The following is a 24,850-nucleotide window of genomic DNA, read 5'->3' as shown; positions in this document are numbered from 1 at the left end:
TACTGCCTACTGTCCAGCACATTCCCCACAGTCGGAGTGTGTGTGTGCGGTTGTGTGTGTGTGTGGTTGCTCATTTCAAATGTGTTCAATTAAGCGGTAATAAATTGTTCATTTGCTCATTGGTGCGCATGGCCTTTACAATAGCAACAACAGGAATAACGTAAAGGATATCAGAGTAGAGCAGGAGCAGATGTACGACCAGCATCGTTGGCATTGTCGTCGCTGTAATATTTTATTGGTAGCTCGACCTCAATGATATGGGTACGTTTGAGGATGTGTGTGTGTACAATTGATGCATATCCTGCCATTAACAAGCTTTGCATAATATACAATTAATTTTGTATAATACGTTTATTTTATTAATTGCCGTACTTTCCATTCCAACAAAGTAATGCCTCACCCAAACCCATTCACTGACATCCACAAGCTTGACCATTGATCACTAGAAATTGGTCTGGATTAGTCAGCATCAGCAAATACAATATCCAATAACCACAAAGGGCAAAGAGTCAAATGAGTTCTGTTCCCAACTAAAAAAAGATACAAACTTTAGCCTAAGAACCGCATAGACTTCACATCAAATCGAAACTCTGTGGTTTCGTTCACCAGCAGCAGTGGGCGGCCTTTTCTTTCTCTGTCCATCTGCCCTACACTGGGCGGCTGCCACATCCACACTTCCGCAGCAAATGTGTCAAGTGTCACACATCCAAAAACAATTGCGCACACAAACACACACACACGCACACAGAGAGAGAGCAGGAGAGAGAGACACCCGCACCCACTCAGAAATGTCCCACCATGGACAGCAGAAGTTGCACTTGCAACTGCATTACAGCGTCTAGTTTCCGGGACTCAACAACAACTGAAACTGGCATGCCGATATCTGTGATATCTCTATCTTGTCATGCGGATGTTGTTACAAAATGTAAAATTAAATTTTATAATGGATTAAGACACATTTGTCATTATCTTATTTGGCTTTCCCAATGATTATTGACTGAGCTTGATTAAAGTTTCCTTTAGCTTATCTATCTTTAGATGGTTAATATTCTGGTTTAGGGCTTAAATTGTTTTCAGTAGAAATAAAATGTTCATTGCCCTTTACACAAATGCAATTATAATTATAATCGTTAGATTGAACTAAACTCTCTAAAACAATAGAATGTTCCTGAATATTCTGACCGATTTGAATTGAGCAAAACTTTTTATTATCTAAGCTGCATTTGAATTACTAAAACTTTAAACTCTATTTCTGTGTGACTTGTGTCTAGCTTCTAACTTGTTCTTGCTTTAAAGGGAGGACCATAAATAAATGTGTTTTCTTTATGCATTAATGAGCTTGGGGCAATGTAGTATATTCCAAATTCCCCATTCGAAATTCCTAATTTTAATGTTTACCATTACGAGCTGATTGTTGCTTTTTATAACTTCCCATTTTGAGTCTCATTTCTTTTATGCTTTTGTTAGGCAAATGTATTCTTTTGGGCCTTCAAATCAATTCCCAAAAATCCCACACTAACTTGGTGACTACGAAATTAGTTACTCTGCTTGCTTATAAAAGTTTTCGACTAAAGTTAGACCCACAAGTAGGTAAGTGCATCCTGTCTGCATGTGGACGGCACTTCAACATTCGAGAGAGTTGAAAAGTTTTATGTTGTTGTGTTCTATCCCCTGGGCTCCCCCCGATGGTTTAATTGTATTTTCACTTGCAAGGATTCACTATAATAAAAAAAGAGAAAAAATACAGGTACATGTGGAAATACGTATATGGACTTCCATCAACATTTACCTTGGCATGGCTTGGCTTGCATTCATTCAAGCAATTTCACCTAGTGATAAATGGGCGAATCAGAAAAATGTACACAACGTCTGTGGTTTTTGGCTCTATGCTTTTGTTGTAACGCACCATTCGCAATGGCTTTTGTCTTTCAATATGGCCCAAATCGTTTTCCTTTTCGTTGTATCCGCTATCCGCAAAAAGAAAAAAGAAACCAAGTATTCGCTTTGTTTGCAGTTTGGTTACCTAGCTGAATCATTGCATACTTTCGCGGGTTCGTCCTTTCACTACTGTCCCTCTAGTCTCTTTCCACGCACCCGCACACACACACACACACACAATTTCTCACTCTCTTGTTCGATCGACATCTCATCTACCTTTATGTACGTAGCGTACCATATAATTGGGCTAACATGTTTTGTGTGGGTAATTCATGTATTTGGTTCAATGGATACGTCAAGTGTATTGTGGCAAAAGTTGAAGATTTAATTTACTCCAAGTACGTTGATTCTTATTTTGATTCTGATACTGATTCGTTTTCATTTCATTTCGTTTCCCTTGGACTTATTTAAACATTTCAATTGCTTTTTTTGTGTGGCTTTTCTTCCTTTTTGGTTGGCAGCTATTATTATGCTTTCAACTTTGATGGGTGGGATTCCGACCGAATCTTGGGATTGGGAGTGATCTATTGTGCCAAGAAGGGCGTGGCATGGTGATTGAGTTTGCCTAGGCATTATCCATTTTAAATACAAATTACATGAAAACAATAATTAAATGTGTGCGTGATTGAACCAAAATCGATATGAAATAGTCAACATTGAAGTATGTAATTTAAATGCATAATAAATTGTACTTAAGGCCTATAAAAGCTGTTGACAGGCAAGAAAGATAAATATTAGTACTTTCAACATGCCACAGACGCACATGGATAACTTTCTTAAGTACGCAAATTTCTTCTATACAGCCGTTGGCATTGAACCGTATGCGAGAAAGCCACAGAGTTCCGGTGAGAGTCTACGCAAGAGCATCGTTTATTGGGCCAATGTGATCAATCTGAGTGTCATAGTCTTTGGCGAGGTTGTCTATGTGGGCATTGCCTTTGCTTCGAATAGACCCGTAGAAGCCATAATGGTTATGTCGTACATTGGATTCGTGGCGGTTGGTATGAGCAAAATGATTTTCGTGTGGTTGAAGAAATCTGACCTCAGCAAAATCATGGACGAACTGCATGAACTGTATCCTCGTGGAGAGGCTAAGCAGAAAGAGTATAAACTGCAGAGATATCTACGTTCCTGCTCCCGCATCAGTCTCACCTTTTCGACACTGTATTCGGTGCTAATCTGGACTTACAATTTGTTTAGCATCATGCAGTTTCTCATCTATGAACTGTGGCTCCAAAGCAGAGTTGTTGGACAGACTTTGCCCTATTTGATGTATACACCTTGGAATTGGGAGGGCAACTGGACCTATTATGTTATGCTCTTTTGTCAAAACTTTGCTGGTTACACCTCTGCGGCGGGTCAGATATCCACAGATCTTCTGCTCGTTGCTGTGGCCACTCAGGTTGTCATGCACTTTGACTATTTGGCAAGAAGTATTGAGGACCATAAGCTTGCTGGATGTTGGGAGACGGACTCCCGTTTCCTGAGTGATTCTGTGCAATATCACGAACGTCTCTTTAGCCTGGCTTCGGGTCTCAATGATATCTTTGGTGTGCCATTGCTGCTTAATTTCATGATCTCTTCGTTTGTGATCTGCTTTGTGGGCTTCCAAATGACAGTTGGTGTTCCACCAGATCTTATGGTAAAGCTTGTCTTGTTTTTGGTTTCATCGTTGTGCCAAATCTTATTGATTTGCTACTATGGCCAGCTAATTGCTGATTCTGTGAGTAGATTTCTATGAAATCCTGATGTAATTTCATCCCCCTTTGTGTCCCACAGAGTTCTGGGATATCATGGGCAGCCTACAATCAGAATTGGAACCACGCAGATGTGCGTTATCGTCGGGCTTTAGCCTTTATTATAGCTCGGGCACAAAAACCAGCATATCTTAGAGCCACCATATTCATGAGAATAACCATGGGCACCATGACTGATGTAAGTTTAAGTGGCAAATATTGTTCGCTTAATCATTGCTTTTTATTCATATTCAGCTTCTACAAATATCATACAAGTTTTTCGCTCTACTTCGTACCATGTATGCCAAGTAGAATTAATTTTCAAGGGAAGAATATTGGAATCTTGTTGATCAACTTAAATAAGATCTAAGATTTGTTAAAAAATGTCTACTATTTTAGTTGGTTAACTGAATAATAAAAGCGTGTCCCTTTCTTTTTATTATGGTGATTATTTATTTTACTGTTCCGAATACCAACATATTTGATCAAAGGAGTAGTTTGTTGGTATGTGAAGCTTTTTTAGTTTAAGTTGAAAGGTTTCATATGGCAAGTATTTTTCTTTTTGTTTATTTCTACTTTAGTTGCAGCATTGTTTTTTTTTTTTTTTTTTTGTTGGTTTGGCATTCTTTTTGCCCTTTATCATACACAATGTGCGCCAAATAGAGAGATGTCCAGCGCTAAATCTCAATCCTTTCAAAGGCTTAACTGACTCCTCTGACTTAATTATGCAAACGCATGCCCACACATCATTGTAGCGAAAAAAGGGTTCAGTTTTTCTCCTTTTTTGCTTAGAGACATATGTTTTTATTTTGTTTTTTGTGGGGTATTTGTTCGGCATACATTTGTACATGTGTATGTTTGTATGTAGATATTTATGTATTTTGTTGAAAATGCAAGGCGTAAACTCAAACAGTTGAAGAGAAGAGAATCTGTAACAAAAGAAAATTGAAAAAGGAAAAGCGGCAAATACTCGCCTTTTTTTGCAAGTACATTTTACGCTCGGTTGCTTCAAAGTTGTACTTATGAGTTTTAACTTGTTGTTGTTGTTGTTCCACACTATGCTAGACTTGCCCACTATCCGCCTCGCATAGTATCTAATGCAGTTCAAGAGGAGAAGTAGATACATACATAGCAGGGGGATTGGGGAGTAAGTAGAGTATATGGAGCAGCTAGTAGAAGGAATGGCTGAGCGGATCTACGCACTCAACAATATTAGCAATTTATGCGTTGAAGTGTGCGATGACGACGAGTGGAGCTCGATTGTGCCTCTAGCTGAGCTGGACGGAAAGCCCAGGCCAATCCGAAAAGAACCCGTTCCTCCGCACACCGCTGGCATGACCAGCCACGACCACGCTTTTCCTCTTCCTATTTTTCTTTTTGTGTGTTGGTTATGCCAGAGGCTTTTCTTTTCGCGTGTGTGAGATGAAATATATGAAAATGTTTTATGTGATTTTGACGAATTTTTGCCATCACCTGCCCAGCAAAATGAAAAAAAACTTAACGCTGCAACCACGTGCATAAAATATATTAAAAAATCTCTATATATTTTATTTTTAGCCCATGGTATGACAATTTTTTATATTTTTTTCCAGCACTATGAGTTTTCCTATTTCTTTTTGAAACACATATTTTTTTGGTTGTTGCTCTGTGTGAATGTGTGTGTGTGTATATGTGAGGGGATATTTTTAGGGGATTTATTTTTCATTTTTATGAAATTTTTATAAAGCTCGCAAATGTGTTACATTTAATTTCTGGTCACGTTTTCTGTGATTTTCAAATGGCTACAAAAAGAGACGGGAAAAAAACTTTCAATATCTTACCTATTTTCCATAATTCAAGTCAGGGAAATCTTGTTTATTTACCTATGTCAATTTCTGTATTTTGCTTTCAAAACTAATTCCAAGCGTTAGCAAAAAAACAAGCAGGTCAAGTCAATTGCTTGTCCTGTCGGCTGGGATAATCGTTTCAGGGGAACCAATGTTAATACTAACTCTATTAGCAGTGTGCCAGAAATATAAATTTATTGAAATATACTCACATTAATACAGCTTTTGATGGGCCTTGTTAACATTTGTAATGGTGTTAATTGCTCCATGCCAAATGACATACAAAAGTTAAAGAGAGCTTTTTAATATTGGTTTAATTCTATTTTTTTATTCTCTCTCTATATGCCCACTTATCAAAACGTGCAAATAACTCAACACCCGGGATAGATACAAACATAAAAGCGTTGGCTTTGGCATCTCCCCAGCTGGCGTTGGGGCGTGTTCAATGACCAAATATCCACACACACACATACACAATAACAAAAGGAAAAACACACACACACACAGTAAGGAAAAAAGTCGAATAAAATGAAAATAAACTGTTGGCATTTGTGTAAAAAAAAAAAGTAAAGAACAAAAGCAAAGGCAAACGGCAAACGAAAGAGAACAAAAAATATGACCCAATCGATGGGCAAACTCTTTCAGTGCATTATTGTTGTCGCATTTTGGGCATTGAGCTTTGTTTTTTCAATTAGCTGCCATTAAATTGAATTCAAATATTGAAACAATATGTTGCCTCGATTTCCTCCTATCCTGGGCCCCTCCTATAACCTCGCCAGTTGGGCTCACATTCAGGCCAGGGATTTTAGTTTCAGCTTAGCATTTGCCCTTTGCCTTCCACCTCACTTCCTCACTCCATCCAACTGTTGGTGTGATTTATTGATTTCGAGTGCAATTTTTTCGGTTTTTCGTGGATCTCAGTTTTTTTTTTGTCTTTGCTGTTGTTGTCAAAAAGTTGACTGCGGCAAGTATTGCCATTTTCCATGTTCCTTTATTTCTTTTCCTTTTTTGAAAGCACGCTTCAGTGTTCACAAAAAATGTTTATAAAAATTTCTATGCAAATTTGAAAGTAACAAAATCGAAAAGCAAATAACGAGTTGGAAATTTGGAACACCGACTGAAAGATACCTTTTAATAAATAGTTGGATTACTCATTTCGAAAAGCTTTTCACCTCCCCTTATTAGTTTACTTTCATTTTGTAATTGAGTGGGACAAAGTCGAATAGACTTTGCTTAAACAAAGAGAGCGATTTGAATCATCAATTGACTCTTTGATAGAGTATTATATTGTCTGTCGTTTCTGTGTCACAATTTTTTTTTTTGTGTAGTGTGAAATATTTCACTCTGGGCTTTGGGTAAAAGCCTAAAAATATAGTTGGGCTGCTAATGTTACTCATACGCACTGTGGGCTTATGTTTGCATTAGCCAAAATGGCTTCACATTTCATGAAAATAATTCATACAATCTATCAAGCGACTTTCTTTTGTCCGCTCAGAGTTATGACACAATTTTGTTAATGTCAATCGAATGATAAGATTTTCTTTTGTCTATACTACATAGACCTTAATATTGTTTTTGCCTTATTGATTTTGGTTGCCATAAATATTACTCAACAAAATAATTGCTTACCATTTGTGACAAAAAATCCTATGGCATTGGATTTGAGAAATGTTTGAATGGCTAATTGCTAGTTTAAGTCAATGAATGACAACATATCAAAGGAAGCAAGCGAAAATTTTCATTTCATTTAACCAGCAAGCAAACAACGGAAGAGTAAAGCAACTAACATGAAGGAAGAGAAGTGAATGCATAAGTAGAGCTTAGGCCCTAAGTAGGTTGCTGGGCCGCACACAAAGCGGCCGCAAAGACACGCCGCTTGTATGGGCAAAGATAAGCAGTTGGATTTCATTTGCTCATTACTCAACAGCTTACAGTGAGATGGAAAAGGAGACATGTATGTACATATATACATAGCACTGACTGTCTGACGGTTGGTTGGGCTGGCTGGGTGAGAGAAATAAATACTGAAATGGGCACATAAGAAATGCATGTGCACATTATTCATTTTTTACGCAGGATTACAACATAACGGCGCCAGCGACGACAAGGTACACCCATCTAACCATATATACAAACATCCTCACATATGTATATGGCCATGTACGTATGTAAGTAAAAAGTTCTTTGAAGAAAATTTACTTACCAAGTGGGTGGGGTGGGGGGAGAGGGTAGGAAGGGTCTCGCTGCTGCTGCAACGGAAACGGAAGCGACATCCAAGTTTATGTTAAAGTTTGATGCAAAAACCCACACACTCTCTCACCTACCTAAGTAGCTGTGTGAAGCTGAAGAAAGTTTCAGTGGGTATTCCATCCTGCTAACTTCTCTACCTCATGAGCTTGTCGCCGTTGACTTCTGTGGCTATGTAAGTGTCGAGACTTGTGGTATATATGTGTATGCGTGTGTGTGTGGGCGTCGGTGTGGGTGTAGTAGGTGTGCGTTTGTATAACAGGTAGAAAGGAAATTAAATCAGCTTCATGTGCAATGCACATCATTAGTATGTATAGAGAGCGGCTGAGTTAGCTTTTTGCAACATCCTCTTTGCTACCAAATAAGTATGCTACAGTTTTGTTATTATGCTTCAAAATTGAGTCTACATGGGTTTTGATTACACATACATACGCCATAAGCAAATTTCGATTATATATCCTGTTCTCTATGTGTGTGTGTGTGGACATTCTTGAGTTTTGCCTTTGATGGCAGGTTCGTTTGTTTCTCTATTGAAAGTGCTTTTGCGTTCTTTACCATTTAAGCTGCCTTCTTATAACATTTATTTTTATTGACTGCAAAAAAGAAAATGTCGCTTGCATTTTTCCATTTCTCAAAAAGGACTCTAAACTGTTTGTTTGGTGGCCAGTAAGCGGCTTGCATAAGCTTTAAAAACGTCCAGGAACTCTCTTCTGCACTACATTGCGTATGCTTTATTTGTGTGGCCAAAGGCTGAGGAAGGCGAAACCAGCCAGTCATTATATTATGGCACCAGTGGCTTTCTCCTATAATTTTTCTTCTATGAAAAGTGTGCGCAATTGTGCAGAAAAATATATGTGAATATAAATTCAATAGCTATAGAGGCAAACTCTGTGATTGCGTATGTACTGGAAAAAAGAATAGTTTAAAGATGATATAATAAGCAAATATTTGACAGAGCTTCAAGCAAAAAGATTGTTAGTCTTTAAATTACCAATTAACAATCTTTTGGCCTCCAATCTAAAATCATCTTTTAATCATATTAATTATTTGAATATTTGCTTAACATAAAAAATTGTTTATAGTTTTTATCAGTGTATTCGAATATGCAGAATGGATATGAAAACTTGATCCCCATGAAGGAACATACATATAATTGGACAATATTATTTATGCATTTAATGATGAGAAGAATCACATTACTGGAAACAAGTTAGGTTCATATTGTATTTAGGAATTCATATATGCATGTACATTGTTCAACCTTTTGTTGTTTAATTAGAAAAGTGTTTGGCACAAAGCTTGTGATATAGAATGGCATCAATAATATTATCAACAGCAACTGCAAGTAATTTCAGTTTTGTTGACAAACTTGAGGCTTTTGTGGTAAGCCACCAAGAATCAGGTTGATGGTTCGTTTGCCACGCCCACGAACCCCCCTCAAAACGCCTCAATGCCACAACGAGCCGGCAACGTCCTCTGTCAACTATCAATGCCAATGCAGGCGGACAGGCACTCCTTGCTTTGTGTTGTTGTTATTTTGTTGTTGTTGCCGCTGCTGCTGCTGCTGTTGTTGATGTTGGCCTTTACCGCTCCAGTTTTAATATCATTTTCGTTCCACTCCAGTTGGCATTTTAATTTAAGTTTCATTTTCAATTTAAGACTTTGACTTGCACAGCGGCTGCATCATGGCCACCCACACTATCTCGGCTCCTTCTCCTATATTCAGGCCCACTGTACTCGATACATCCTTGGACCCCCTCCACTGTTCTCTTCCCTCTTAATACTGGTTGCACATCTGCATCTTTGTCTCAGTTGTTTTGTATTTTCGCGCTTTTACGCTCGTGGTATTGTGTTCTGCTGCCCCTTTCCGGGGCGGCATTTTAAAATTTATTATTTGTATTTGCTGCAGCTTTGCTGTGGTTCACGCCCACAATATTTACAATTTTCAAAAAAACCAACAAAACAAAACGAGTAAACGGGCTTGGCCATCTTGCCCGATCCCTAGTTGGCTTCGTCTTTGGACGTTTCTGCAAGGCAAGTTTTGCATTTTCAATTAGAAAAACTTTGCCATGGCAAATGCCTGACAATAATTGCGGTTGTCGAGCATATACAAAATAGGAGGGAAATTGGAAGGGGGTTTTGGGGCGTGGCCGTTGTTGTCTCTGCTAATGCCTGGCATAATCAGTTAATGAGAAATACTTGTTGTTGTAATGAATTTTCTTTTGAGTTGCCTCTGCTTGTCCTTGTGGCGCATGACAAATAATTTATTGGCAGATTTTTAATTAAAAACTTTTCGTCGTTTTTTTTTTTTTATATTTCGTTGATTAAAAAACTCGATATTAATGTCATAAATTTGCATTTGTGTGTGCATTATGATAAAACAATAATTATTCTGATTAAAATTACCAACAACTTTAAGAGAAAGAAATTCAACAAACACCTAACATGGTAAAAATTTTGTATGTTTTCATTATCTTAATGCATTTTTGACGCAATCACATAATCAACTCTTAGTACCTACTTGAATAAATGATTTGAAAAGGGGTATTAAATGGATTAAGTTAAAGATAACTATTGCCAATATCTTAATAGAAAATGCATTGATTATTAAATCCCACCTTTAATATGGAGAATAAAAATAACATTAATTCTGTGTATATCATTAAAGGCTTTTGCTTTGAAGGTAGATGAGAGCTAACAATTTATTAACTACATAGTTGGAGCGCACCTGGCGCCGGTCTTAGTGTCATATGTCAACTGCTAGTGAAGCTCTCCTCTAATTTATTACTCCCGCCGGGCATGGGGACTTTAACTTGGCCTGGTCGACAGGTGTGTCTGCGTTTAGCTGCCTAAATAAATGCAAAATCTATAAACCCAAACGGTTTGGGCTACCTTTTTTTTTTATTCTCCCTTTTATCTAAATGTAATATGTATAAGTAATCTTTCTGTCTGACCATCTGCCCGTCGACGTCTGCTTTCAGCATAAAGATGCCCTTATCCTGTTTTAAAAACACACACACACACTTTAATGTTGGGGTAGGCAAAGGAGGCAGGAGGATAGGAGGTTAGGAGGGTTGTTGTTCAGTGATCTGTATTATTTTCGTTTGAGCTGAGTGACAGTTGCGGTCCATTTAAGGCGACCTTTATGAATGATGTCTCTACTCTCCCAATTTCCCTTTCTCTTTGGGTGAGCTTTCAGTGGGACGTTTAAAATATGGGCAACAAATCATTGCCAGCTGGGATCCCTGGACTTGGGTTGAGTTTGTGTTATGCCTGAGTTGTTGGGGGCGGGGAAGATTCCTCTCCTTTTTGGCGGAGTGGGGGGCAATTTGCATTGCAATTTCTCGCACATTTTATGCTAAACGCCTGGCAAATTTTCGACCATCAACAATGCATCAGAGGCTGCCGCTGCTGCTGCCATAGCTGGTCGTCGTAGTGTTGCTCCTACTGTTGCTACTACAGTTGTTGCTGCAATAACAACGACAAGCAAACGTATCAAAACTGAACAACAACAGTGACAGCCACTGCAACAACCACGAGGCATTTGGCGAAAAATGCAACTGCTACAAATTATGTGAATGATGCGTTCGGCTGCCGCATGCGTTTGCATAAATTTTCCAACTGCCAACATAGCCTCGAGCATTGCTGAGCATCATCCTTGCTGCTTGGCATAAACGGGGGGTTGCGGTATGGAAAATTCGCTGCGCTCTTGCCACATATCTTGTCTAACAAATTGCATTCGAGTGTTTAACATGCGCCCAACAGGCGTTGATGTTGATGTGCGAAAAGATGCGAAGGACTTTTCCATGTTTTCGCCAAGTGTTGCAGTTACCGCAGCTGCCACTACAGCTGAAAATGTACGAGTTGATGTGTGTGTGTGTGTGTTTGTGACTGTGTGTATATCCTGAATTGTCATAATTTACTTGAAGTGGCATTAATGGTCGAGAGATGGACAAAACAGCGAAAAAGTGCGGCAAATTTAAAAAAGCCACAAATGAAATCAAATCAAAAACTCAGCACAATACACGCACACAAACACACAAACACAGACACACATTCACACGTATAAATAGAAACGTATAAGCACACACATACACAGATACAGTTGGCCGCAATTGCATGCATAATTGCATGAAATGGCCAAAATTTGATTCGAAAATGTTGCATACTTTCGGGCAGGGGCCATTCAGCTGCTGCGACCATTGAAAAGTCACACGGCGCCAATGGAAAAACATCAAAAACAAAACCCAATTTCTGCAAATTTAATATGCCATAACGAATACATTCACAAAAACCTCACAAATACACACACACACACACACACACACACGCACACATCGTCACGCATTTGAATTTAATTAAAATTCGCAGTTATTGGCCAAAAAGTATTGAATTTTTTTTCCGTTTTGTTTCTCTTGCTGTTGATGTTGTGCCCTTGTTGGGCAATTTGATGGCATTTGTAATTAAATTAGGCTTACATGGTTGGCCGACACACGCATAAACACACTCACACTCTCACAAACACACACAGATACATACAGTTGCTACTGTGTTCAGCAAACAAAACAGACGATTTAATTATAAATTGAAATTAGATGATGAAATAAATTGGAAAAAAAAAATTATGTATCCATTGAATGTAGACATTTTGTAACAGAAAGCGTAACGAATACCCCAAAAACAATTTGTCATTCTGTTTTTGATATCATTTGAAAAAAAATGTAAAAAACAAGTTCGATTTGTGTTTTTTAATAATGGCTTGCGATATTATGTTTCTATCAATTTTGGCAATCAAAATTTCTAGGTGAAACTCAATATTATGACTTTAACAAATTTTATTTTTATTTCACTGAAAAAATTAAAAAAACAAAATTATTTTCTTTGGGTCAATTAAACAAAAAATATTGTGAAAATATTAAATCATTGAACATTAAATTATTGCGAAAAATCGCCTTTGCCATCGCCATCGCCAAAGATTGTATACAATTGTTAATTGTGCAATTTCATTAAAGCGTAAAAGAGTTAAAATCATTTTTAATTCAACTCACGTTCCACGTACGCATATATGTATGTATGTATATGTATGTATATGTAAACATGTAAACACAGGCATGAGCTCAATTATTGAAATAGTATTTTACATAAATATTTATCATAGATTAGAAAAGCTTAGCCCAGCGCCATGCAAATAATTATATTATAAGCTGAAAATTGCACAAATATGCCGACAACAATCAACTGTATTTATATGTATGTACATATGTATGTATATAAATATATTTAGTGTACATACACTAGCACAAAGTTGATTGATTTAGCTATATTATGAAAGAAAATGCAGGGGCTCAACTTTGTGGCGACTCAAAATTCTGTAAATTTATTGAATGAGACAAAAAGTATTGAAATTTTAGACGTAGATGATGAGATATAGTTACGGACTTAATGTTAATGATGACCGGCCACTCTCCACTCCATTTTGTATGTTTATGTATAGCTCGAAGGTGGTTGATTCTCATAAAATGAAATAGTTACCCTGAGGTTTAATTCTTTATGAGGTTGGGGTTGTGTAATAGGATGGCCTCTGTGAATAAACCAAGGTCTCAAGTTTTAAGGACACGTACAGCCGTTTTGTACTGAAGTTTGAAAAGGAGGCGCAATAATATTGTCTCTAATTCTCTTAAGTCTTGACATTTTCTAAGTAACTCTATAAAGAGTCTTCCTGTTTGTGCATCAATCATGATAAGTCTGCTTGCACTACCCACTCCCAAGATGCCCGTACGACTAGTTATAATTGACTAGCCTTAATTTCTTTATTTACTATATATTATATTATATAAGTCGTTAAAACGACAGAGTATGCATTACTTTAATTCGTTTGTAAACGTTTTCTGTTTATATTAATAGGAAAAATTAATTACACTTGCGAATGTTGCTAAAATGCCAAAAAATTTAATTATAATTATAGTTTACATTTCTCACTGGCATAAAAATTATTGAATATATATGCACTTTTATTTTCTGCGGTTAATTTAAATTGTTTATCTTCTATATTTGGCACTTAATTGAGATTTTTGGCAATTGATGCGATACAATTGTGCTGATTGGCTTAGCTGGTCAATTCGATTGTTATTAAACAATTTTTATCAGCCGCAAATTGTAAGAATATTTAATCATTAGTTGATCATTTTGTGGGTCTTTTGGGGTTTATGTGTATACAAAACTAAAATGTTCAGCCCAAAATCGAGCGACCTAGATATCACATCTATGTATGTGCATGTGTATGTATGTATGTATGTAGCAGCAAAAATGTTGACAAAATTTTAATTACTTTTTAGCAGCTGCTTTAGCCAAGTTGGCGTTGCAATTAAGACTGGAATTTATATACACAAACACATACATACATAAATAAATGCATGTATGTGTGTGTGTGTGTATATTTTGTATTATTTATGTTTGGGGTAAAAACAAGCAAATATTAATGAAACAAACAATTATGTACACATAGAAAATGTGAATGAGAGAAGAAGAAAGAGAGGGAGAGGAAAAGACAGAAAGGACACACAGAGAGGCCTCTGTTGAATTTAGCGCGCATACGCCATGTGAGCCGTCAGTTGCTGTCATGTAAGTGGGTCGACAACTAGTTGCTACTGCAGTACAACAATTCTCAACAGTTTTGTTACAATTGCCTTTTACAATTTCAGCACAATTAATTTAAAAAGTGAACTGCCAACAGTGGCACACTTATTGCTTCTTCTATGTCTTTTTGTTTTTTGGTTTTTTTTTTTTTTTTTTGTGTTTGTTGGTCATTTCTCAAGTCTGACAAATCGGTCCGGCTGCATCCACACGATAGATTGTTGTAGTCAGAGTACAAAAAGCTGTTTGTCTTCTGCTGCCTCCTCAAGTACAAGTTGAATGTACATCTCTAAAAATGTATGTGTGTGTGTGTGTGTGAGTGAATGTTAGACAATTGTCATTCTGTCACTTGACTTCAAGTCCCCTAGTCCATGTCCCTGTGACAAACACAAAGCACAATGCCAGCCACATAATGAGCAACCAAAAGGGCAAAATAAAATAGAGAAAAAGTAAAGACAACCAACGAACCAAGTTGTGGAAAATTTTTTAATTAAAAAATTGCAAGAGGACATTATGCAAAGTGCTCGCTGGGCTTCTGCCAAAGCGAATCTCAGTCAATGCCGCTCAAAACAAAAGACAACTCAGCTGACAAGAATCTCGACTCTGTCCTTGAATAGAATGCAACGGCAACGGCAACGTCAACGGCAACGGCAACCGCAATAGCAACCGCAACGGCGGCAACGTCTCAGCTCTTGGGTAATGAAAATGTCAACATGGCTTAGCAAGGGCAAATGGCTGAATGGTCGGTGAGTCGATGGGGCTGGTTTTTATTTTCTTTTATAGGAATTTATTAAAATTGACATTTTTAAGGGCCATCATAATAGTAATTATATACTGATGGCTGACAGGAGGGAGAATGCGAGTCCCTTGCAGTCTTGTAGTCAATGGCGGGCATTGTTGCTGGCTGCCTGTTCTTGAGTAGAGGCTCATTACGTGTCCACAACCGCATCAGAATGACAACAGCTGATCCTATTGTGAGCCCTAGCCATTGTTATGTGCGTGTGCGCGTGTGTGTCACCTGGCCGCGCGACTAATGGCCGACCAAAAGTGCTTCATGTCGTGGTCACTGGCAACGTCAAGAGCAACAACATTGTCTAAGCCATTAATGGCTCCACTTTAATGGCCCGTGAAAACCGTAAACATTCCACTCGAAGAAAATACACCAAGCTTGTCAACAATATTCGATATTCTTTACAAATCAGCTTTTCATTTGTCTCTGATGTGACGTGTAATGCAGAATAAGTAAATCATTTACAGAAATTTTACCATTGTGAAAGGAAAAGGTATAATATTTTCCAATTTTCTTCAGTTTCATATTCAAAGAATTTAATATTGCTTTCATTTGTGTGCATTTTGGAATCCGAAATTTGCTAGCCGATAATGCCTTAAGGATTCCTTTAACAAACAAAGCCTCAAATTAGCTCGCCGGCTTTGGATAATTTAGTGCGCGTTTGGCTTTGCCTGGTGGTAGCTGCAAAGGCCAACAAACCGCAACAAAAGCCACGTAACATGGCCAATCTGTGGAGTTCATAAAAGTGTCAACAACTTGCCCTAGGTCCAAGGCAGCAGCAGCAGTAGCTAGTAAACAAAAAAAACTAGAGAAATGTCCAGAAAAATGGGAAAGGGGGAGAAAGCTGCGTTGACCGCTGATAACGCAAAATGGTCAACATCATACCCACGCACATACAAGCATATATGGTTGGCTAACTAACGCGCATTCGTTAGGGGCCAAGTTAAATGGCACTGCCTGTCCCACAGCCCGTACACGAGAGGAGTTGACAAACCAGGCAAGTAAAGGAAAGGAAAGGAAAAGCAGGCCAACCAGGCCAATAGTTGCTTTGTTTTCCTTTGTTGCCACCAACGCCACCGAGGCAATCAACGTCCCAGCTAGCATTCACATGCACAACGCGCTGCCGTCTTATCAGAGAGACATAGGTGGTATCCTCTATCTACTTTGTTGTTCTTGCCGTTATAGCGCGTTCTGCTATGTGGCAATGGCTGTGGTTGCGTCTGCATTTCTGTCTATGCCTTTGGTGTGAGAGTATGTTTCTGTGTGGGTGTGGGTGTGGGTGTGGGTGTGTGTGTGTGGGTAGCATAAAACCAAACATTGCCGCCACCTTTAGTGCTTCATTTTGCTTTGTTTTTGCTGGCCTCAGCTACATCTCTACTTTTCCAGCTCCAGCTCCAGCTGCAGTGTGTAGTAGACGTTGTTAGACTGCAACCGGATGTTGTATACATTTTTTGTTCGTCCCTTTAGACTATCAGGACAACATGTATATACATATATACATATTTGTATATATGAGGAATTCCTGATTTATGCAATTTTATGCAACCACAAAAGTTACTGCTACACTGAGCTGACACATGTTACCATGACTTCTGTCCAAGCTGGGGAGGATATTCATTGAATTCTCGAACCTTGTACTTTATGCGGATCCGGATGCGAATGTGGTTGGTAGTAGAGCGCCTGCTGCTGGTGCTAGTGCAACTGCAACTGGTCCATAACTCTTCTTAGTGAAGAGTCAAAGTCAAAGTCAGCATCGGTCAGCTGCTTGTGGCACTTCGTTAGCCGCCTTTGTGCAGCTCCTCGCTTGCGGGGAGCGGATAGAGGAAATGAAAAATAAAAATTGTAATGAAGTGCCCCTTGCTGAGGCAGCAGCCAATTAAATTTGCTGACTATCAAAGGCCAAAGCGAATACTTGAGTGGTGAAAGAGAAAGGTGAGTGTAATGCAAAAATAGCAACTAATTGAAGAAAAAACTAGCAATGTAAAATGCAAATATACATATAAAAAGTATAAATGTAGAGGTAAATATAGCAAAAGGAAAAAATCGCTTTAAAGCTTTAAAAACTCATTCCAGTATCAAATCGAGTAGATGCCATGGGCAATGTGATGCGAAAATTGTCATATGTAGATTTATAGGGAATGATAAGAATAATATCAACTATGCCCAAGGGTTACACACACACGGACACACACCCAGCAAGCACACTCACACACACACACACAAACAAGTGCAAAGTTGACTTTATGTGTTACTAAATGTATTTCTTTCCCGCAGCCAATGTTGATGGCACATTATGCCACATGACGCCCCCAAAATTACGTATACGCAATGTAGTCGGTGCCTCAACATATCTGGTACTTAGTGGACGCCACAGTGGCCATGGCCCACTCGTTTGCTTGTCAAGTGCACAATTTAATGTAGAACTTAATATCAAAACTGGACACTTTGATCGTAGTTGGCGATTAGATTTCCGGCTTGTTTATGTTTGTCTCTGACAGGGGGTCCTTCCTGCTCATGAGTGTGTGTATGGGATATTATCATGTGTACATACACATGATGTGTACATAAGGATGTGTTTGTTTCTGTGTGTGTGTGTGTGTGTGTGTGTTTGTAATATGCATTTATCTAGCTTTTGCTTCTTCTTCCTCCCCATGCCTCGCCATCCCTGCCCCTTTGGTTGTCCCCGTCTGATGCCGTAATAAAGTGTAGCGGAAGTTGGACATATTGGTTTTTAATATTGAATTACTTGTTTGTCTGGGCAACTTTGAGTGAAGCTAAGCAATCAGAGACCAGATTAGATATTTTTACTCTCTAGAAAGTTTAACCATCATTCGAGTCTTTGAACTATACAGAAATGAAGTTAGCTTAGTATGCCCCGTAACTCTCTGCGCTGGGTGGGAATAGCAGCCGGAGCCACCAATCATACGCGAAAATGGATTGTGTTTACTCTCGTAATAATCGCTTTGCCTGAGTCAGCTCAGCTTACCGAATAAATTCCAGAGAGCCGACCCAACCCATCACAACCCAACCCAATTTTAAAACAACAAACGACACCATAACAACGAGATGGTGCCAGATTCGAAGCAGGAGTGGCTACTGGCCAATTCCTGCCCCCCACCCCACTACCTATTTTGAGTCCGTGGGCAGTGCTGTTGTCAGCAACGAGCCGCCCAATTGGCGCCATTTATTTACTTGTTTGTTTCAACTTCCGTTCATTGCCACGCCGCAAAAAGTGTAAGCTTCGTACCTACGGAATCAGTGGGAATCAGTCCCTGTCCGAAAAACTCTCCTCTCTCACTCGTGCTCCCCTCTCTCGCATTTCAGCAGCCATTAGCCGACAAACTTCATTTGTCATCTCATTTTTCTGCACGCTCGACAGTTTTCTTCCCTTTTTGCGCTGCGAAATTTATGTAAACGGACATTCTCGTATTCCCGTTCGTTGCCATTCCGGCAAAGTCCAGTCTGAGGTCCACGTACACCCTCGTCTCGGTCGCAATCGCCCGTTGTGGTTATGATGACATAAAAGGCGCTGCTGATAAAAACGGAGGAAAAAAGGCAAACAAGGCAATCGTAGTAGGGTAACAAAAACAATTCTTCCAAAGCGATTCTGATCTGCTCGCGCGCGGCATTGGGGTGTAATCACAACCCCTTTGCCTCATTTTCTTCATGGTCTTCTTCATCCCGCCGAGCGCAGCCGGAAACGGAACGTTAAATGCGCCGCCCGGAGACGTAGAAACAGTTGACGATGGCTGTGAAACTGCGGACAGAGCGTGCAGCGGAAATAACATGCTGTGATTTAAGACTTCATTTTGTCGGCACCATGACCCCCTTAAAGGAGCCCCTTCCATATACATACCCAACACTAAAAGCAGCTTCCACCAAGCAGCTTCGACCCTTTTTTATTTCAGTTATAATTACAAGGCTGAAGTAGTGTTGCCCTGAGACATGGCCTGAGATGGGGGGAGTGAAATGGGAATGGAAAATGGAACACTCCTCCTTTATTTGTAGCAAGCAAGTTGATTTGCCTTTTGCATAATTGAATTGTTTAATGCCGCGAAATTGTAATTGTTAGTGAAACGTAACGGAAACGGATATGGAAGTTTGCCTCTGCTGCCATTGAAACTTGTTGCTAGTGTCCTTGCTCCCGTTGTCATCGGTTCGTGGCATTGTGCGAGTTCATTTAATTAGTAAAGAAGCTCAACACAGGCGTTAAATTTCGCGCTATGTGAAAATCGCTGGAAATTAATGAGATCTGAATGAACAGAAGCAATGTACTTATATACTTGTATAAGATGAAGGAAGCCAAGTTACACTTGAGGGACTTTTCGCTTAGAGCAAAATGAAGTTATTTAATCAAACAGTAAAGAAAACATAATGAAAAAGTTATGTGTGTGTGTGTGTGTGTGTGTGTGTGTGATGGTGTAATGGTGAATGTTCGAACAAAGAAACAAAAAGATTAGATTTAACAATATTGCAACATGATTGATTTGATAGAATTTATTGTGTCCTTAAAGAAACGCCATTGTTTGTTCAAGACAAAGGGCAAGAGAAATTATGTTTGAAATATTTTAATAGTTCCAACTTCACTTTAATATTTAAGAAATAAGATAAATTTTTAATAGTTTTGCTTTACTACGAGTAAACTGAATTCCTGTATTTAGTCCCATGCAATCCATGAAAGAAAGGGTTTAGTGAACTCCGAAAAATTTAGAGCCATTTGAAATGGTCATGTGAATGCATGGCTAAGGCTTTTATGGTGGTCTTGCCTTTCAACTAAAATCTCACAATTGCAACTAAAATCACGTGCGCGCATTTAAATGGAGTGTCCTATTAACTGAGGGATGGCAACGGGTTTACGAGAAAGGGAGCTAAGAGCATGCAACTAAATTAAACCGTTTTGTTGTTGGTCAGCATGAAAAGCAATATAAACGGCAGTTAGCTAAGTGGCGCGTACAATGTGGTAAAGTGCGTTTATAGAAAGGTATACATAAAATAACGGTCATGGAGTTGAATAAAGACGAGGGGTGTGTGTAAGGATACTCTCTCTCTCTCTCTGTCTCTCTTTCTCTCTTGGTGGCAATCAATTCATGGGGCCCTGCTTGAAGCATGAAAATCCAATTAAATTTTATAAGCCGTGCTACTTTCCGACCGACTTCTTTTTACTTTATCTCCATCTTCTTCTACGGCCTGAGACAAGTTCAAGCGCTCCCGATTCTGTTGCATACCCCACATACCTCCTCAGGGGGACAGTTAAAACTTTAGCCACACACACACACACACACAAACACGCACTCAGATACTCACACAAACACATTGAAGTTGAGGTTGCATTTCTTTTAACTACTTTTCGGTTGCAAATTTCAAAGTCATTTCTTTGGCTGGAGCCGACATATCGAAGAACAACAACAATTGGCCGTTAATTATTCATGAATGGGTAAAAGGGCGGCATAAAAAGGCGAATATAAAAGCCAAGATGAAAAGTTTTTCTAAGCCAAAAGTTTTATCCGTTCGTTTCTTTGGTTTGGTATCTGTGTGTGTCTGTGTGTATGTTGGTGTGTGGCGTTGGGGGAAAAAGTTTTTCTTATGGATTTATCTAACTATACAATTTTGGCCAAAAAGCTTTGGGCCTGCATAATAATAATAATGAAATCCTTACTCTCATACCCTAACATAGCCAGAATGCTCCCAAACCGTGGCCTTTAAGTATTCATCATACGCCTGGTTGTACAAGTTGCATATGTTGTAAATACTTTCGGGACTCGACCCAGGCCCTAGCCACAGCTGCTTGAGCTTGTGGGCCTGTTGATTGATTGATGTTTGGCTTGAGGGCAGTTTGATTTTTCTGCCGCTCTCTTCTCATATGTGTGTGTTAGTGTGAGTAAGGAAGGCAACCAGCAAAAAGGATCTGAAACTTGCAATATGTTTACAAAACTTTTCGTTTCTCGATTTCATGCCCTCTAGTTGTTTGTGAACTTATTTCATCTACAGCAATTCAATAAAGGCACCTAAAAAGAATTGCCAAACCTAATGAAAGTAATTGCCAAGAATAACAACAACAACAATAATAGCTAAAAATCCAATTAAATGCCCTTAAATTAGCATTATAAATGCGCAATGCTTCAATACATAATCAATTTTGATGTTAGCAATTTGCTTTATTTGTTTGTTTGTTGCTGCCACCAAAATCAATGCAATTTAGAAAATTGCATTTAACGCCAAAATGGATTTTAAATGAATATATCAATAATCGTGCAAACAAAAAACACAACTAAAAATTTAAAAAAAAATCTCTACATACATTTTTGATAATACAAGAACTGGGAAATTCATTTCAAATGATTGAATTTGCATTAAAATTCTACAAGCAAATGTGTTTGACCAACTCTCAGATACCCTATATACCAAAAGAAATTGGAAGAAGAAGCATTGTCAGATCTAAAAGATCAATAATTTATAATAAATATAATCATGTATAAAAGGCGACTGATACTCAAAAATCTATGTATTGAGAGACAGTTAAAGCCAAAATGGTGACAAATTTAAGAGAAAACACCTAATGACATTTGAAATGTTTAACAATGTTTGTATTTCATTTTCTCACACGAAAAGTTTTCATTTTTGCATGCAAATATTTGCTTAGCTTCGGCATTCGAAAAATTAAAATGTTTCTATAAACAATAAACGACTAATTTAGTTGGCAGCACACAAGAAAACAAGCTCAGAAGAGATTAATTATAAACTACAGAAACTGCAGAAACTATCCCGAAAATATGAAAAATTCAGACTATACCCATTCGATATCTATGATTGATAGAGCAAAAAGTTTATGGATACATGGTCCTCGAACAATTCATTTTGGATGGCTGGCAAGATTGAATTGTAATTGATTTTTAATTAATTTAAATGTTTATTATAATTTATAATTAGTATGATTAATGGAACTATAACTTTTATAGGTCAGTCAATCAATTTAGATTTCGATTAAAGAAATTAATTGTTGCCCATTTACCTATTTTCCAATTAACATGGATAGATAGCCAAGATACGCTCACTTGGCTTATTGTCATCAAGAACTATCAAAATTTCAGCAACAAGACCATGGCAAATAAAATGGGCATAAATGGGGTTAGCACTCCCAAGTGGCATAACCGACACTCTCTCCCTCTCAAGAATCTTTTGCACTTGCATAATTTATTCATAAGAAAGAATTTTCAACGCCTTGAGGCCAAAATTGCCGCTTGGGCAGGTAAGCCGGGAAAAGGGTTCTCTTCCCAAATGTGCCTCGAGGAGTGAAAACAAACGGAATGTCCCTTTGAAACGTTTATCATAAATAATTTATAACATTTGGAATCTTGTTTGGTTCTTGTTTGTTTTGTTTTTCTTTTCTTTCCACACTTAATGTTGCTCCCACTGTTTTTCCCATTTGCGTTGACAACATGCTTTGGCCTTGTATACATGTGTATGTGTTCGGGTGTGTGTGAGTGTGTATAAATACATATGTAGTATGTGGTTGAGGACAATTGCAACCAAAACTCATTAAATTGCATGCGCTGCTGTTGCGGCAGCTTGCGGTAAGCATTTGGGGGTTTAATTTTACTAATTCACATGATGGCTCACACATACATACATAAATATATAAATGGTCATATACACACTGAAACTCTTATGTACATCATATGTATGTGTATTTGTGAAACTATTCTCAGTCGGACCGAATGTTAATTTTAATTTATGCGCCACATTTGCCGATTTAGCCGTGCTGGCCTCTTTAATGACTGATTTATTGGTTAGGCCGCAAATACAAAAAAAAAAATGGTGCAAAACGTAATTTCGAATTGAATTATTTATTTATGCTCTCATTTGGTCAACATTCAATAAAAACGCAAAGCTGGCAAATTCCACATCTGCGGTGCAAAGCGGCTTTTTAAAGTAATTAGAGCCCATTTACCACGAGAGCCTAATTCTTATTTGTGGTAACTATGTATGCAAGTGTAGATTCAAATGTGTGTGTGTATCCCTCTGCAGTTGTATGGCCGTGTATGTGTGTGGCCTGATTGATTAGAGACGTGGCCAGTCCCGCATTGTGCCTGACCACCACAAACATTCTCCATTCTTGCATGCATTGCTCCTATTCTCCTCATTCTTCTCGAGCGTCGACCAATTTTATTCCTGCATCCTGCAGCCTAAAACCTTCCGTATGTTTGGTCGAGTCAAAAGTGCAAAAGTTTTGCTCATAGTTAAGCGTTAGCAGTTAGCACTTAATGTTCAGGCCAAACCTCGCCACTCTCCCCACCCACTTGCTCACATTTGGTGGAAAAAACTTTGTACGAATGGGTTCAACTGGCGAATGTGCAAGCGAATTTTAAACACTTTCAACATCAAATCCACTTCACAATTTTGTTTGCGTATTTCAATTTCGGATTTTGATTTCGCATTTGATTGCCCCAAAGCCATTTGTACGAATTTTTAGTGGAGTGCTCGAATGCACCGGGATGACGAGGATTGGGCCATCACCTCTTGCTTGACCCCGTCGTTAGTCGCCGAAAACTATTAATTTGATTAAAAGTGCGCATTTTTATTTGCCACCAAAACACGCGTCCAAAACTTTACTACCGATCCTGACCGTGCCCTCGCACAATGGACACAAACACTCAATTTCCATTGCAAAGATTCCACGGTTAAGCATTTGCGGATCTAGAATAAAATAAGTAAGAGAAAAAAAGGGAAAAAGTTAAATTAAAATAATAATTATTATCACTTGTTGAAATAGTCTTTGGTTAATGCAAGTATTATTGGGCGCACAAGAATATAATAAAATAATAGTTATCTTTATTTACACTCAAAAGTATTCACGATCAATTGCTAAAATTATATTAGGTCACTGGGACGCGGACAACTGAAAGGGGCAGCGCCCCCACAACAAATGCGCGCGCCCTCTGCTGCAGCTGTATATATAACCTCTGCGACAGCAATGAGCAAGAATATCGAAGGCGGCAGCGCAGCCCCCGCAAATAACGCGCGCGTCCTCTGTGGCAGCGAAGAGCGCGAGTATCGCCATCTTGCTGAACACATTTATCTCGCTCACTATCTCTTTCTCCCTCACTCACATGCATGCAAGCAACTGAACGCGGCAGCGCAGCTCCGCATCTAACGCGCGCGCCCTCTGCGGCAGCGAAGAGCGGGAGTATCGCCATCTTGCTGAACCCATATATCTCGCTCACTATCTGTCTCTCACTCACATGCATGCAAGCAGCGCAGCCCCCACTACTAAAGCGCGCGCCCTCTACGACAGCGAAGAGGGTAATATCGCTCACTCACTGCACTTTCTCTCTCCGACTTAATACAGCTCTCTAACGCTTGCCAGCATACGCAGTTGCAGCGGTAAAAAGAGTTGTAGCGGGAGAGAGTGCATTCTCACACGTTTTTTGATCGGGAGAGTGTAAGATGGGGAGAGTATAAATATGTTTGGGAGTTATAGTGGCAAATTTTTTTTTTTTTCGGCAAAGCGTAGACTTGAAAACGTTTCAAAGTTTTTATTCTGCGTCTTATAAAAACTCTAAATTAAAAGTTGATTTATTATAGTGATTGTGAAACAAATTTTTCTCATACTGTTTTAGTGAAACATATTTTTCGGAATTGCTAATAATTGATATAGCTTCAATTTGTTGCTCCCTTCAGTC

At 38.7% G+C, this 24,850-nt stretch overlaps 2 protein-coding genes and 1 long non-coding RNA gene across 3 annotated transcripts in view; 2 read left to right on the top strand and 1 right to left on the bottom strand.

Moving 5' to 3' along the window:
- LOC137584269 (serine-rich adhesin for platelets) overlaps window positions 1–24,850 on the top strand; it is a 174,921-nt gene that overhangs the window by 41,131 nt on the left and 108,940 nt on the right. The gene's annotated exons all lie outside the window — the stretch shown is intronic.
- LOC137584283 (uncharacterized) lies at window positions 1,937–24,086 on the bottom strand. The gene is made up of 3 exons (XR_011033474.1): window positions 24,008–24,086; window positions 23,685–23,864; window positions 1,937–1,967 (listed from the first exon to the last, which is right to left on the bottom strand). It is a non-coding gene; the product is annotated as an uncharacterized lncRNA (long non-coding RNA).
- Window positions 2,702–3,986, top strand: Or85c (Odorant receptor 85c). The gene is made up of 3 exons (XM_068299591.1): window positions 2,702–3,661; window positions 3,718–3,873; window positions 3,930–3,986. The coding sequence occupies exons 1-3, from the start codon at window positions 2,702–2,704 to the stop codon at window positions 3,984–3,986; spliced, it is 1,173 nt and encodes a 390-aa protein (XP_068155692.1).

This window comes from Drosophila tropicalis, unplaced genomic scaffold (assembly GCF_018151085.1).
Source record: "Drosophila tropicalis isolate 14030-0801.00 unplaced genomic scaffold, ASM1815108v1 contig_878, whole genome shotgun sequence".
Taxonomy (NCBI): Eukaryota; Metazoa; Arthropoda; class Insecta; order Diptera; family Drosophilidae; genus Drosophila; species Drosophila tropicalis.
The sequence above is the reverse complement of the archived record's forward strand: the minus strand, read 5'-3'. Positions and strand labels throughout refer to the sequence as shown.